This window comes from Rana temporaria, chromosome 5 (genome assembly GCF_905171775.1).
Source record: "Rana temporaria chromosome 5, aRanTem1.1, whole genome shotgun sequence".
NCBI classification, from domain to species: domain Eukaryota; kingdom Metazoa; phylum Chordata; class Amphibia; order Anura; family Ranidae; genus Rana; species Rana temporaria.
The window spans coordinates 68295497-68313202 of record NC_053493.1 but is presented as its reverse complement, the minus strand read 5'-3'; the positions used below and the strand labels follow the sequence as shown (position 1 = coordinate 68313202).

At 42.0% G+C, this 17706-nt stretch overlaps 1 protein-coding gene across 1 annotated transcript in view; it reads right to left on the bottom strand.

Annotated features, from left to right (window-relative positions):
- The window catches only part of LARP4B (La ribonucleoprotein 4B), a 128988-nt gene that overhangs the window by 40446 nt on the left and 70836 nt on the right, over positions 1-17706 (bottom strand). Inside the window, exons 6-9 of the mRNA XM_040352675.1 lie at positions 16098-16179; positions 10489-10625; positions 1801-1904; positions 251-361 (exon numbers count right to left, since the gene is read on the bottom strand). Coding sequence (XP_040208609.1) covers positions 251-361; positions 1801-1904; positions 10489-10625; positions 16098-16179 — 434 coding nt within the window. The remainder of the gene's footprint in view (positions 1-250; positions 362-1800; positions 1905-10488; positions 10626-16097; positions 16180-17706) is intronic.

Here is a 17706-nt window from a genome sequence, read left to right as displayed (position 1 = left end):
TTAACCTGGTTTCCTATGGAAAACATTCATGTTTTAAGGGACAATTTCTCTTCCAATTCATACATTTTAATAAGTGATGATCTGTTAATGATTTCCACTAGGCTACACTGGTACCACAATTTGATAACAGACATATTCTTTGAAATATATTAACAGTGCAGAAAACTCATTGATGCACACAGACTCAAACTTAAAACACAGAAAATGAGCAAAAACATATTCTAAAATCGGCAATGGAAATATGAATTACCTGTTGTGCATCAGCTTCTGATTCAAAAGTGATGAACCAATTGTCATTATAGGCAAATTCACAATTAACAAATTTCGGCAAATTCTCGCCTTTGAAGAGGGCTTCTACATCCTAAAAACACAGCAAACCAAAAAAGTAACTAACTATGTATGGTAAAGCAGTTGCACAATAAAGAGGATATTTCACTTGAAAAACCTGTACCCATAAAACATTAGCTTTTGTAATACTTTATACACAGAAATACCAAAACACTGCAAAAACTATTTTTACCTTTTGCTGCAATAATCATCCCATATCAGCCCAGATCACAGTATCATAGCGCCGCAAAGGTATCGGTACTCGTCATCGGTTAGTACATGACTGAAAATATTAGTACTCACCGAAAAAAAATCTGGTATTGGCACAACCCTAATTGCTAGCACTTTTAAGCAATTACAGAAACTGTTTTTTTCCTTTAAGGATAAAGGTTTTACATTAATAAAAGCTGACCACTGTAAGCACCACATTTAATGTTAAAAGCTCATGTTCATTGTCAAAAAATACAACAGCACAAGGGACATAACATACTATCTTTTTTGATGTGTCCCTTGTGCTGCTTTATCCTAGTTTAGTAGAAATCTTCCTCCTTCAATCCTCTTAATCCCTGTAGGCCATAATCTTTTGGTCCAGAGGTTAACAGAGTTGAGGTAGCTGTGACAGGCATTCGTCTAGAGTGCCTGACTATGCCTGCCCTTTTTGCACGCCACTCCATTATTTGAAGAATCCACATCACATTGATATAAAAAAAAAAAAAAATCTGCCTTGGGGGTTTTGTAACTAAAAACGTAGCTTTAAATGGTCTCGACCCTCTAATCTGACACTTTTGCTGGACAATTTGGTCTGGTTAAAGGATGCTGAAAAAGAACACTTACTAGCCATATCAGCTAGTTTTGCGCTTAACCACTTAAGACGCGGGCCATTATGCAGGTTAAGGACCTTGCCCCTTTTTGCGATTTGGCACTGCGTCGCTTTAACTGACAATTGCGCGGCCGTGTGGCGTGGCTCGCAAACAAAATTATCGTCCTTTTTTCCCCCCAGAGGAGCCATGTCATTCTCCTTGCTAGGCAGAAAAAAACTGAGGCTGCAGAGCAGAGAGTGGGGGATGTACTCGGGGGAACCTGTCCCATGGGAGGTACTATACTGTGTGGAGTGTTTAACACTTAACATGCTGTTTTTCTGCCTAGTCAATCTCCTTTAAAGGAGGATAATACCCTAAGGTCAAAATGCTGCTTATATAAGAATAGCTTTAATATAAACGAGGGAGAGCTGGGCCTTATCAAAATTCTAATTTCTTAAACCACTGAGGTCCACAAAAAAAAAAAAAATGCAAGAAGGGACAACATGAAACCCAAAACACATCAGTTTGACATGTCCGACTCAAATATTATTATGCAGAAGTCTGCTGCTAAAAATGTATGTGTATAGCTCCCGGCACTGAAGATACTAACTCAAGCAGTTTTGTAGAAAAGAGACAACTTATAAAATTAATTACAGAAAGACCCTATTCTTACTTCTATAGGAGTTGACTCAGGAACTTCCCGCAAAATCACAATACACCGATTCTGATTCGGTCTTACTTTCTCACCCTTTTCATCCACTTGGACTAAAGGCAAAGCTGTAATAAAAAAACAAACAGAAAATTAGTGCAATGAACATCACTGAAATGAGTATCACTTTAAACATATGCTATACAAGTGTGTGCATGTGAATACAAATTGTTATCAACACTTACTGTAATTTCCCTTTTCTGGCTCTGCCCCATGACCTCGGGTCAACTCCGCCCCTTGACCCCATGTAGGACATCCCTTACTAGCAGCATAAAAGAAAGGCGGTACCTGGAGAATATGTCCTATGACTAATCTGCGACGGACCAAAGCGCATTTCCGGCATGGGGCAGAGCCAAAAAAAAAAGGAAAATATGGATAACAATTTTACAAAAATCAAACACCAGGTGCTGCCAAAGTAAGTATTAACAAGTGGACAAAGCAGATCACAACACAGAAGTTACCATAGCTTTGGACTGAGAGGATACCATAACAAGCTTGCAATGCCTAATGAATGTATTTGGAGAGCGCCAACTGTCTGCTTTGCAGGCCACGCTGCCCAGGAAGAAGAGGCTGCTCTGGTGGAGTGTGCATGGACCTCTGGGGGAGGAGACACCTTATAGTAGGCCATCTGGAATACCATCGTGGGGCCGGCGTGCCCATTCTAGGATCACTTGGATATACAAAAACTGTTTTTTCCAAATACGTCTGCAGGATTAAACTTCAGATCCAGTTTGCATAACTGACTCCTCAGCATCATGTTCTAAGGGTGGAAAGACTGGGAGTACTGAATGCCAGTTTAAGTGAAACTCCCAAGGATTCCTTAGGCAGGAGAGTCGGAGAAGGCTGTAAAACCACTCTATGTGGAAAAAAAGGTGCAGTATGGCTCCTTGGAAGAGAATGCAGCGATGTCCGAGTCACATCTAGCCGAGATCAATGCTGTAAGGAAAAACATTCTTCAGAGTAAGATGATATAATGGACTAGTTGTATCTGGATAAAAGGGGGTTTTTAATAGCCCTTTCAGGATCAAAGTTAAGTCCCACTTTGGAAAAATGGGGCAAATCGGAGGCCAAATCTTATTTGCTGCTTCAAGAAACCTAATCACTAGTGGCTCCTTGGCCCATGAAATATATCTTTTAGCCCTGTTGATGCCAAGATTTGTTGTAGCTCAGACATGCACCTAACCCAGACTGAAGAAAACTCAGAATATTGGCCGTGATCGGAGCTTGAAAGGAAAATCCTTCTTGGGTAGAAAAAGCTTTCAAATCTGTGCCATACTCAGTGATAGGTAGACTTGGTTGAAGGCTTCCTTGCTGATAATAGGGTTGACATGACAGACTCAGAAAGATTGAGATCTTTCAGCTTGTCCCTCAAAAGCCATGCAGTTAAGGCTAGGCAGGTGGATCGGGGTGAAAATGACCGTTCTGAAGCTCTTGGGACTGTGGTATACCAATTGGAGGACAAGTTGCCAGGTGGCAAAGGAGACGATTGAAGTTGCCATCAAGTCTCCCTCGGGTAACCACCAACCTGGAGACTCGCATCGGACGTGATTGTTACCCAGTATACGAGGCTGTTGGGACTGCCTACGGACAGGTTGCTTATTTTGCTCCACCATTGAAGGTCGTTTGGGATAAACAATGGTAACCTTCTGATATAGGGAATCGCGATGCCACTGGCTCAGAGGGGAAAATTGAAATCAACTTGTGTGCCATTGTGTCCATGGGACCACCAGGATACAGGCCGTTAAGCTCTCTTAGAAACTCATTCCCTCTTGGACTGTGATGCATGGTAAGGACATCTGCAGAGTCTTTACTGAAATACGATTCACCTTGCCCTCGGGAAAGAATATCCTGTATTGGAGTGTGTTGAAATGCATTGCCAAAAACACGAGGGTATGAGAGGGATCCAACTTGCTTTTTTCTAGATTGACCATCCACCCAAACTCTGTTAAGGAATGCAGGACCTGCTCTGTGCTGCAACAAGATTTCTGGAGTGAGCAAGAACATCGTTCAAGTAATGGAATATGCTGCTTAGCCGTAGATGGGCGATCACTGAGACCAGAACTTTTGAAAAGGTTCTTGGAGCTGAGGCCAAAGGGTAGGCATCTGAACTGGTAATGCTCGCCTGCAAAGGAAAACATCAGAAAATATTGATGCGCCTCGTTCAACGGCATATGAATATAAGCATTTTTGAGGTGGATGGAAAGCATCCAATCTTGACGGATTACGGTCGTGATGGTCCTAAATTCCATCCGAAAGGGTTGTGGCTCTAGGAAGGAGTTAAGATTTTTTAAATCCAAAACTGGTCGCCACTTGCCGGATACCTTTTGGACGAGAGTATATACTCGGTCGTTGTTTGGTACTAGCAACATTTCTCGAAGCTCAAGCAACTCAAATGTATAACTTTAGTGATGCTCGCTTCTCTGTGGAGCCAGAAATTCAGTAGGCCAATACAGAGACATCTGGAGCAAGGACAGAAGAACATGTTCTCCAGGTACTGCTAGTAAGGGATGGCCTACATGGGTCAAGTAGCAGAGTTAATCCAAGGTTATCATGGCTTGGGGCTGAGCCAGGAAATATATTAAAATATATAATAAACATGCACACAGTACATTTGAAAAGGTTTATTGTAAAAGGCAAAGCATAGTTTAACTAGGTTACAGGCATGTACCTTCAGGGGATTGGATTCTGACAAAAAATAATAAAAGCTGAGAGGGCCCCCATGTAACCCTCCCCGTCCCAGCAAGCATCTATTTTTTTCTAGAAAGAATTAAGGACAACAGAGAGAAGGGTGTCCTGTATTGAAGAAATAGATTTTTACTGGCAATTAAAAAATGCAATTTTCCTGTTTCTACAGTGAAGGACACAAAGATTGACAGATGATTGGGATATCCCAACACAATAGCCAATAAGGGGAGGGGGTAAAATAGGCAGACCAGAAACCTGAACCAAATAGCCCTAACCATAAGCCGTCATAGCCGCGGCCTGAAAAATCTACCTGATCAAGTTTGATCACTGTGTGAAAGTGGAGACTTTAAAAAACTAACATCTTGGGCTTTTTGGCATCGGGCTTCTAACAGATCTAGTAGAATGAGCACTCACTGGAATGGGAGGTGCCCCAACCTTGGTTAAAGAGGTTCGAATCACAACCTGATAGATCCACCTAGCAGTGGTGGAACAAGATGTAGAAAATACATTCAAGATCTCTCCGGAGCACAAAGAGGCAATCAGATTGTCCAATTGAAAAAAAAATGGATGACTGCAAGCTATAATTTAACACAGGGGTCTCAAACTCAAATTACCTGAGGGCCACAAGACGAGTTTTCATATCCCATGGGGGGCCGCATGCAAACTTTCAAACTTCAAAAACAGCAGCACTGGTGTCAGCGGACGCATTATTAACCCCCCCGCACTGGTGTCAGCGGACGCATTATTAACACTGACCACTGCACACGTCGGGGGGCACATCGCACATCAGGGTACGGGGGGCACACTCGGGGCACACGGGGAACATGAGGGTACATGGGGCACAATCAGGTTACATGAGGGTACATGGGGGCACAGGTCAGCGTTTACTTGTGGTTTTCTTCACATGCAGAGTAAAGCAAGAAGCGTCTGTCATAAGTTCACATCGCTCTCATGTCACGCTGTGGCTGCTCCCTGCCCCCCCCTCTCTTCTCGTCCATCCCAGGTGATATCACAAGCAAATAAAGATGGATGAGGAGAGGGGGGGGGCCGCCGGGGGGGGGGGGGCGGGGAGCAGCCACAGCGTGACATGACAGACAAGTGAACTTATTACAGATGCTTCCTGCACTACTCTGCATGTGAAGAAAATCTACTTCCCCCCCCACTTCCGCGGCACCCCCCCGCCCTGCAGGCCATTTAATTTGCGGGCCGGTAATTTGAGACCCCTGATTTAACCGCTAAAATGACATCCAGAGAGTGAAGCATCGCCTCCTGAGGGTGTTTCAGCAGAGGAAACCTCTGTAGGCAGTGGGAGACCTCATTAGTGTGAACAGCCAGAAAGGGCTCCAAACAAGATAAAACCGCCAACTCCACCACCCTCTTGTTAGAGGGTAAAAAAAAACGATCAGAAAAAACTACCTTGGCAAAAGAAGCAGCCTGCAGCACTGACAGTACTAGGTTTGGGTCCCACTAAGGCTGGGTTCACACTACGGTTTTCCCGTCCGTCAGCCGCATACGATTTCAGTATTGGGCCCGGACGGGAAAACGTAGAGATAGACAATGCATTGCAAATCGTATGCACTCGGATGCATCCGGGTGCGTACGATTTGCTGGCAAAACGTTTTTTAAACGTACGCAAAACCGTGTTCAACCACGGTTTTGCGGTCGTTTTTAAAACAGTATGGCAACCGCATACGTTTTCCTTTAACATTAATGTTAATGGAAAACGCACATATGTGCGGTGCCATACGTTCCCGTCCGTTTCAGCCGCATACGTTTTTTCATATAAATCGTATGCGGCTGACGGACGGGAAAACCGTAGTGTGAACCCAGCCTAAGCCACGATTAACATCTAGGGGGAATGCCGTGAGCAACCACCTGTACCAAGACTTTGATCACCGATTAAGATGACGACCATTAAAACAGATTAGGCAAAGTTGTTATTTGGCCTTAAGGCTCCATTCACACCATGGCGACAAAACGCCCGACACGCTGGAGGGGCGAATTTCCATTGCCGTCTATGAGATGGTTCACATCTCACGCCGAACGCCGAAACGCCGTACGCCTGCCGCCTGAAAACAAGTCCCGGACCCTTTTTTTCAGGCGGCATTGGCGTTCGGCCATAGACAGCAATGTTAATTCTTTGTGAAAGAAAAAAAAAAAAGTAAACGAAATTGCGGCAAAATACGCCGCGTACGCGGCGTTACTTGTCGCCTAGGTGTGAATGCAGCCTTAATCTTACCCACTCACCCGATCAAGATGCAATGTGCTGCAGCCAGAGGAAAAACACAAATGGGCTCTGAGGGAGAGGGCATGGATGCACAACTGCAGCCCTTGGGTCCAGTTAACCAACCAGGCTAAAATCCTTACACAGTCATCAAAAATTCCTCCCAGTGGGGGGGGGGGTACCAAACCTGAGAGGTTAAGGTGTACCCCAAGGAGTGTTACTACCCAGGTAGGGGACAGAGGTTCAGGATAACCAAGTTGGATCCCTTAGAACGTGAACTGCAAGATCACCTGGAACGATTAGTGGATTGCAAGTTCGCAAGGCCCAAAAAAAAAAAAAAAGGCTGCCCTTGTAATCTACTATACTCATATGTAAGTGAGGGAGTTCCACAAGGAGTACTCAAACACTGCAGGAGCAGGGAAGGTAATGCTGTCTGATACAGGCACTGAAAGGAGAAGATATAGTGGACTTCCATGAGGAGCTGGCTGGAACTTAGGCACAGATGAAGAATTGGTGCACAGCAGCATGTCATGGCACGCATATAAAATGTACTGTAATTTAACATTAAAAATTAAATTTTCTTTTCAAAACTGCAAAGGTTTTTGGTAAAATGTAATGAAATAGGGCAACCTTGAGGTGTTCTGTACACAGCTGATGTACAGACCATCCTTAAAGTCAGTTCTATGATACAAGTCAGGTTTTAGACATCCTCGGCAACAAAAAATGTATTTTGGTAGGATGCTTCCTACGTGCCAATTACTTCTAAAGGGATACAGACACTGCAACTTTTCATCAGAACACAGAAAATGCACCAGCTGATTAAAATTGGTCACTCCCATTCATGATCCGTATCCAAAAAACAGTGGAACAAATTTCTGCAGACCAGAAAAAGGTAGGAATCTGCAAGTTTGTTAACCAGTTGTCTGGGGCAAATTTGACATTTCTCACATACATGGTTAAAAACACAATTTTTTGTTAGAAAAAAATCTTAGAAACCCAAAAAATTTTCTGAAAGCAGAAGCCCTAGAGGATAAAATATTGCAATTTTTCATATTGCATATTTGAACAGCTGTCTACCAAATGCAAAATATGAAAAACACACTTGGGTTTGTGCGCACAAAAATGCATTTAATACCCAATTTTTGATTAAATATGTTGCACCGAATACCAAACATGTCAAAATTGAAAATTTTTGCACACCTGTGAAATTGCAGAAAACGATGGTACCTAAAACATTTCCAAAGATGATACAACTGGTTACCATGTTAGAGTTAAACAGGAGATCTGGCGCTAGAACTATAGTATTGTTCTTGCGCTACAGTTCACAGCGACACCTCACATGTGGTACAATCCCTGTTTACATATATGTGTGCACATTTGTGTGTGAGCACAGGGAAACTGGTATAGCACGGCACACACACATACATACATAGAGAGTAATTTAAGTATTACATTTGTCACCATTTTTAATGTGCTATTGACATGAAATTTTCACCACATGTCTGATGCAATCCATATACAAATAAACTAAAACAAATAAGTTCAAATATAAAGTTGTGTAATAAAATGTAATGAAACAGGGAAAAGTATTGAACACGCCAACTGAAACTTATTTAATACTTGGTACTAGGGCCGAAACAACTAATCGATTAATCGACAACTAATCGATAATGAAAATAGTTGTCAACTATTTTCATAATCGATTAATCGGCCAGTTGATTAGTTTGCCTGCATATAGTATGCATTCTTTGTTTACATATCAGGAAATACAGTGCAGCACACATACAGCTCAGTACACCTTCCATACATGTCACTAAGTGTCTGAGAATTTGTGAATGTGAAAGTGTGAGGAGCAATCCCTCATGGGACATGTAGTCCTGGGCAAAAAGTGAGTGGTTCTAAAGGCAGAAGTATTTTTACCTTGCTATAGCGGCCGCTCTATACTATACTTTGCAGCTTGCTATTGAGGCACTCTGAAGGCATGAGGAGCCAGAAGCATCAGTGAGGGACCCCAGAAGTAGAGGATCTGGGCTGCTCTGTGCAAAACCATTACACAGAGCAGGTAAGTATAACATGTTTAAAAAAAAAAAAACACTTTAAAGACTCTGTGCAGGGAAGATCAGCATCTGAACCCAGAGAAAGTGGAGGTAATAGAAGGCATTACAATTACTGTAGTTGGTTATTTATATTTACCACTGCATATGGATATTTAAGAATAAATTGCCTTTTTTTTATTTACATATTAACTAAATTGTACACCACACTTTTTTTTTTTTAAGATTATCCGATTAATCGAAACAATAATCGGCCAACTAATCGATTATGAAAATAATGGTTAGTTGCAGCCCTACTTGGTACAAAATCCTTTGTTGGTTAAGGACAGCTTCAAGATGCCTTCTTTATAGAGAAACTAGTTGCATGCATTGCTCAGGTATGATTTTAACCCATTCTTCTGTGGACCTCTTATGAACGCCGATCTTTAGTTCTTGCCATAGATTTTCTATTAGATTCAAATCAGACGATTGGCTGGGCCATTTTAGCAGCTTTATTTTCTCTTTAAACCCAATTAAGAGTTTCCTTGGCTTTGTGTTTGGGATCATTGTCTTGCTGAAATGTCCACCCTCGTTTCATCATCTTGGTAGATGGCAGCAGATTTTTTTATCAAGAATGTCTTGGTACCATTTTTATATTCATCCTTCCCTTAATAATATGCAGTTTGCCAGTACCGGATGCTGAAAAAGAGCCCCACACCATGATGTTCCCATCTCCAAACTTCACTGTTGGTATGGGGGGTGTTTTTGGGGAGAAGTGCAGTGCCATTTGACCTCCAAACATGGTGTGTATTATGGCATCCAAAGAGTTACATTTTGGTCTCATGTGACCAGACTATATTCTCCCTGTATTTCACAGGCTTGTCTAAATGTTGTGTAGCAAACTTTAAACAAGATTCAAAGTTCTTTTTCTTCAGCAATGGAGTTTTGCGTGATGAGTGTGCATACAGGCCATTGCGGTTCAGTGAATTATTTATTTTCTTTGAAACAATTGTACCTGCCAATTCCAGGTATTTTTAAAACACTTTCACAAGTGGTCCTTAGCTCTTGGACAACTCTGATAATGCTTTTCACTCCTCTGTCAGAAATCTTGAATTCTATTGATTGGTACATGTGAAGATGCGTACAGCACAAATGATACAGTAACTGCAAAGGCAGATTTTAACTGTAATTCCTTATTAAACAGTCTTTTCTGGCCAAGAGAAATGCTAGTGGTGAAACTGTCAGACTGGATGAGCTGGCTGTATAAACGGCAAAACCTAATCTAACTAGTAACTCATCTGTATCTAAAGATTAGCAGTGAGGACTTTTTCACAAAAAATGCAGACACTGTGCTTTGCACAGTACAGTTACAATGCAGCGTAAAAAAAAATAAAAAATAAAAACGTAATTAGTTTTGCCTATGCATTTTGCAAAAAAAAAAAAACACACTGCACATAGTGGGATCAGGCCCTTAACAGAAAACAATGGGATTTAAACCAGCTTCCCCTTATCACATGTCAACTATTTGATGACAATCAACAGCTTAGAAATTTTAGGGCCTTCTAGGTAGAAGACAGTCACATGCCTAAAACAGGTCGGTAATACAGAACGTAGTAGTACATGTATGTCCTACTGCGATAGATGAATAGAATAGATGGTGGAAGAACTGCCAGACTTACAACATGCAGCACCGCAGGAAAGAATACTCACATCTCAATACATCGACTATTAAATCCATGTCAGTGCTCAGCTTCTTGACATGGTCCAGATTTGCTACAGTTAGAATTGGCACATATTGATCACTGTCCATTTGTGATATAAGGTACATGTCACTGGCAAGGTTCTCTCTGGGAAAAAAAACAAAACAAAAACATACATAAAACATCTAATTTAAACAATAGGATCATCACAATCTTTTGAGCATGCCATGAACTAAAATGGAGTTAGGTGTGAACATTCAGGGATAAATAGGAAATGATGGCCACCAAATGAGCAAATGGTGCCTTGGGCCGTTTTTTTTTTTTCTTCCATTCAGCTTTAGAGTGCACCACAGACCATATTAAACATCTTTAACCACTTATGTATCAGCCATATGTTTTTGAACAGCAAAGTGGTGGCATCCATTTCTGGCATTGCAGAAATCACTCTCGGGCAGACCAATAAGAAATGGTTTACTGAGCCGTCATTGGACAGCTTGGTTTACAGACACTGTGTACAAGGCTGATCCAAGGATCTCAGTACCATGTGATCGCTGCAGTGATCAATTACTGAAATTGAAAAATGGCCTGGTAATAAAGGGGTATTACAGGTTAGTACTAAAGTGGTTAAGGCAGGGCAAAAAATAAAAAGGATCTATAACCGTGGTCATCAACCCTGTCCTCAGGGCCCACTAACAGGCTAGGTTTGCAAGATACCTGTAATGTATTTCAGTTGATATAATTTATTGCTCAGTGATTGCAGTAATCTAGTCTGCATCTCCCCAAGGTAATACATAAAACCTGACCTATTAGTGGGCCATGAGGACAGGGTTGAATACCACTGGTCGATAAAACAAAATAGTGTCCTAAACGAGAAGTGTGGGGAATCAAACAAAACACACCAATAAGGCTGCAACATGAGTCTGATGCTGCAGCTGTCCCCCGCTGGCTCTAAAACTGAGCGATTACTCTCTGCACCTCCTAGAGCCCACTGTAATGCCAGGCTGTGTGGTGGGTAGAAGCAACTGGCTTAAGCATTCGGTGGTGCACTGAGAGGCTGAGCCAGTTTCTGGTCAGTCACCTGGGTGGATACCAACATTAAAATTGGGATCCTACCAAAGCCTGGATCAGCTCTGATCTCAGCAGGCTTTATTCTTTTGTCAACTTAATCTGGGTAAAAGGAGTACAGAAATAAGTGCACTCTTGTGAGCCAGAAGAGCACTATGGTTAAACAAAGCAAAGCCATGACCACACTTTTAAATACCATGGACATAAAATTGTGAGAATTGTTATGTTTGATGGAAGCTATTTTTTTAGTACAGAACAGGCTCAAATTACATTTTTATTCTTTTGCTGTAGAGTTCACTCAAACAGCTTCTAATATCTCCTAGGCATTCCAATAAAGAGGTTTGTACACTTGAGTTTTGAGGTCTCTATGTATTGGATGCCCCAATTACTACTGTTGATACTCAACACGGACAGATTGTCACACTTAAGCTCCCTCCCCATGCTGTTGACATTTTAAATAATTGGTGGGGAAGTGGGGCTCCGTCTGCCCACGTCACTTATTCAGTGTGTGGTGGATGGAAAACTACAAGGTCCAGCAGTCTTTGTGGCTGTAACCTTGTAGTTCGAGAAACTACCATGAGCACCACAGTAGTTCATGCTCTCTTCCTGAGGGATTGCATCTGCTTACCCGTATGGGATGTATGCACACACAGATACACTGGGAGATGTGCTGGAGACCTGCATGGCACCAATGATCTGCTGATCACCAATGCAATGCTTTACAGGCTCAATTTTTTTATTTGCATTTTTTTATTGTTTTCTAAAAAGTGAACTTCTCCTTTAAGCTCTTGGTATGCACTCACTGGAAACTTTATTAGGTACTAGGGCCGAAACAACTAATCGATAACGAATCGATTAAGAAGTTAATCGATTACAATTTTCATAATCGATTAATCGGCCAGTAACATAATGAGGTTAAAAAAACTAAAATTAGCCCCTTATAGTACAAAAAAAGCAAATCGCTACTGTAAATATTACTTTCACTGTCCCACAGTAAAAAAGTGAACCCCTTACAGTAGCGATTATTAGATCTTTTTATACTTATTTTTGTTTTTTTAATCCCATTATGTTACTCATAGCCTGGGTAACACCTCAGTGTCTTTTGGTGCTTTTTGCAGAAACACACTACAGTTCATTTACATGTTTTCCTATGGGACACGTTAACATCCATGATTTTCTTTCAGCTGCTGCGTATTTGGAAAAAGACAAGGAGTTTTTAACGCAAAACGGTGCCATTTTGTTTTGTTTTTTGGTCTAAAATATACTGCAATGGAGAAGCTGCAGAAAAGCATGGAATGTGTTTTTGCGGCAAATTTGTGTTTTGTAATCTGCCCAACAACAAATTGGCCCAAAAAAATGTAAAAATGCATTTTTTTTTTTTTTAAGGCTATTATCCAATTAATCGAAACAATAATCGACCAACTAATCGATTATGAAAATAATCGTTAGTTGCAGCCCTATTAGGTACACCTTGCTAGTACCAGGTTGGGCCCCCTTTTGCCTTCAGAATTGCCTCAATTCTTCATGGCATAGATTCAACAAGGTGTTGGAAATATTTCTCAGAGGTTTTGGTCCGTATTGACATGATCGCATCACGCAGTTGCTGCAGATTTGTTGGCTGCACATCCATGATGCAAATCTCCAATTCCATCACATCCCAAAGGTGCTCTATTGGATTGAGATATGGCGACTGTGGAGGCCATTGGAGTGCATTGTCATGTTCAAGGAACCAGTTTGAGATGATTTGAGCTTTGCGACATAGTATGGTGCATTATCCTGCTGGAAGAAGCCATCAGAAGATGGATACACTTGTAGTCACAAGGAGATGGACATGGTTAGCAACAATATTCAGGTAGGCTGTGGCATTTTAACAATGCTCAATTGGTAATAAGGGTCACAAAGTGTGACAAGAAAATATCCTCCACACACTTACAAGATGGATCCATGTTTTCATGTTGTTTACACCATATTCTGACCCCTACCATCTGAATGTCATAGCTGAAATGCAGAGTCATCATACCAGACAATGTTTTTCCAATTTTGGTGTGAGGTGTATCCTCAGTTTCCCGACAGGAGTGGCACCCGGTGTGGTCTTCTGCTGCTTTAGCCCAACTGCTTCAAGGTTTGATGCGTTGTGCATTCAGAGAAGGCATTCTGGATACCTTGGTTGTAACTAATGGTTATTTGGTATCTATCTTGAACCAGTCAGCCCATTCTCCTCTGACTTCAACAAGGTGCGCACACACACACACACACACACACACACACACACACACACACACACACACACACACACTATTCTGTTTTTTGGACCATTCTCTGTAAACCCTAGAGACGGTTTTGCTTGAGACTCCCAAAAGATGAGCAGTTTTTTTAAATACTCAGACCAGCCGTCTGGTACCAACAGCTATGCCACATTCAAAGTCACTTAAATCTTCTTTCTTCCCCATTCTGATGCTCGGTTTAAAACTTCAGCAAGTCATTATACCATGTCTAGATGCCAAAATGCATTGACTTATTGCCATGTGATTGGCAGATTAGCATTTTGTGTTACCAAGCACTTGAACAGGTGTACCTTATAACAGGGCTCAAAATTTCAAGTCCTGAGCTACTCGCCATGCCTCAAGGGTTACTCGCCACCAGTTGCCCGTCCCAATTCCTACCATGTCCCACCCCTAATCCTGCCCCTAGACACGTCCTCAAATTATCTCATAAAATTACACTTAAATGTTTTATGCAGAATTAAGTTATAAAAATAACTATTAACTTTATCCATGCCCAAAAATGCAGCTCACCTGTGTCCCCCAGTGCAGTCTACCTGTGCTGGGTAAGAGAGAGGAGAGCCGCCATTGACTGGGGAACGTTAAAATTTCAATTCAATAGCCGTGTTCCTCGGGAGCCGTTCCCTCTGCTCCCAGGCAGCCCACACTCGCCAGCCCTCAAAATGCACTCGCAAAATGCGAGCAGGCGGGTGTAAATTTTGAGGGCTGCCTTATAAAGTGACCAGTGAGTGTGTGTTATCAATGATATCGTGGGTGTGTTCTTCACTTTGGCAAAGCACGCCATTATATCCTTCACAAGATCGATAGGCAAAACCAATTTTTCAATAAACCCTAAATGTACTTTGCCTTTGATATTAAAAGATATGATTAACCACTTGCCGCCCGCCAATGACAGATTGACGTCGGCAAAGTGGTTGTAGAATCCTGACTGGACGTCATGACGTCCTCAGGATTCTGAGCCGCTGCGCGCCCCCGGGGGCGCGCATCGCGGCGATCGTTGTTGCGGGGTGTCAGTCTGACACCACGCAACACCGATCTCGGTAAAGAGTCTCTCACGGAGACTCTTTACCACGTGATCAGCCGTGTCCAACCACGGCTGATCACGGTGTAAACAGGAAGAGCCGTCGATGGCTCTTCCTCACTGGCGCCTGACAGACGCGAGTAGAGGAGAGCCGATCGGCGGCTCTCCTGACAGGGGGGGTTCGTGCTGATTGTTTATCAGCGCAGCCCCCCCTCGGATCGCCACATGGACCACCAGGGATGCCCACCAGGGAAGGGCAAAACAAAAAAAAAAAAAGTCCAAATAATAAAAAAAAAAATAAAAAAAAATATAAAAAAGGGGAAAAAAAAAAAGATGCCAATCAGTGCCCACAAATGGGCACTGACTGGCAACAAGTAAATCAGTGCCGCCCATGAGTGCCCACCAGTGCCGCCCATGAGTGCCCACCAGTGCCGCCCATGAGTGCCCACCAGTGCCGCCCATGAGTGCCCACCAGTGCCGCCCATGAGTGCCCATCAGTGCCGCATACCAGCGCCGCCAATCAGTGCCACCTCATCTGTGCCCGTCAGTACTACCTCGTCAATGTCCATCAGTGCCATCTCATCTGTGCCCATCAGTGCCACCATATCAGTGCCCGTAATTGAAAGAGAAAACTTACTTATTTACAAAAAAATTACAGAAAAAAATATAAACGTAATTTTTTTCAAAATTTTCGGTCTTTTAGTTGTTGCGCAAAAAAAAAATCAAAAAAAAAAAAAAATCGCAGAGGTGATCAAATACCACCAAAAGAAAGCTCTATTTGTGGGTAAAAAAGGACGCCAATTTTGTTTGGGTACAGTGTAGCATGACCGCGCAATTGCCATTCAAAGTGCGACAGTGCTGAAAATTGGCTTGGGCGGGAAGGTACGCAAGTGCCCGGTATGGAAGTGGTTAAATAGCACAAAATAGAATACAAATTCTATATAGTTTATAAGCCAATATCCAACAAAGTAGAAGATGTATACTATGAAGAGCCATGTAGGTCAGTTTCTGTTTTTTTATTTCCAACAGATGTTCTTTTACTATTCTCTCAGAACAGACGGGCATGTTCACAGGCTACAGACAAAAAAGTCAATGCAATCAACAGTTAAATGGGGAATTTTCTGTAGGATGGCATTTTATAGATAAACGAAAACCTCCCACGTACATTTAGATTATATTGGCTGCGAAAGAAAAAAAAAAAGCTGTAACACAAAGCCAAAGCACAAATATTAGACTTTCAGCATTTCATACCGAGACAAACAAAATTCCAGTGTTTTCTTAAGCACATCACGCAGATCTTCCTGCCCTTCTGTCTGTGGTAGATCATTTGCTCCTGAAAAGAAAAAAAATATATATTAAACAACTTTCTACATAAAAGAGGTGACAAACTAGCAGCACTTGGATAAACATATTGCCACAAACTGCACCGCCCATTCTCACGCATGTGCAGGAAGAGCATGCAGCGGCACAGAAAACTTCACAGGTTGCCATCACAACGGGGGCATCGTTGGAAATGCCCGCCGTGCTGTGATGGCAACGAAGATAACTAAGATATAACACGCCTTGGCACGTGTCACTTTCAGTTGTGAAATACCACGATTGTAGCCCTCGGCGCGGTCCACCGACTCCTGGGAAATTACGACAAACATCTCCCAGGAGCACTAGCGGACACAGGCACCAAGGGAAATGACGTCAGACGCCACGCAAAGGAAGGGGCAGATTAGGGAAAACATAGCAACAGGCATGAAAATGTAAGCAAAAAAAAAAAATATATATATATATATATATATATATATATATATATATATATATATATATATATATATATATATATATATATATATATATATATATATATATATATATATTATATTTCCAAATGTCGTTGGTTATGTCTATTGCTGCTGAATAATGTAAAGTTTTTATGGGTGGCACTCAGATTTAAGAGGGAATCTGGACACACGTGAGGCTACCCTTGTAACATTTTGGAGGATGCAAACCCAGGAACATGAAAAGCATATGGTTCTTCTGGATCACCAAGAAATAAAGTTAAGATTAACCACTTAAGGACCGCCTAACGCCGATATACGTCGGCAGAATGGCATGGCTGGGAACAATCACGTACCTGTACGCGTTTGTTAAATGGCCAGCTGCTGGACGCGCGAGCCCGCCCCCGACCCGGTCCGAAGCTCCGCGGCACCCGATCGCCGCCGGAGTCCCGCAATCGGTCACAGGAGCTGAAGAACGGGTAGAGGTGTGTGTAAAGACACCTTCCCCGTTCTTCACAGTGGCGCTGTCATTGATCGTCTGTTCCCTGATATAGGAAAAGGCGATCAATGACGTCACACATCCAGCCCGGCCCCCCTACAGTTAGAAACACATATGGAGGTCACACTTAACCCCTTCCGCGCTCCCTAGTGGTTAACTCCCAAACTGCAATTGTCATTTTCACAGTAAACAATACATTATTATAGCACTTTTTGCTGTGAAAATGACAATGGTCCCAAAAATGTCTCAAAATTGTCTGATGTGTCCGCCATAATGTCGCAGTCACAAATAAAATTGCTGATCGCCGCCATTAGTAGTAAAAGAAAAAAAAATAATAAAAATGCTATAAAACTATTCCCGATTTTGTAAACGCTATAAATTTTGCGCAAACCAATCGATAAACGCTTATTGCGATTTTTACCAAAAATGGGTAGAAGAATACGTATCGGCCTAAACTGAGGGAGAAAAAAATGTTTATATCTTTTTGGGGGATATTTATAGCAAAAAGTAAAAAAATATTGAATTTTTTTCAAAATTGTCGCTCTTTTTTTTTATAGCGCAAAAAAATAAAAACTGCAGAGGTGATCAAATA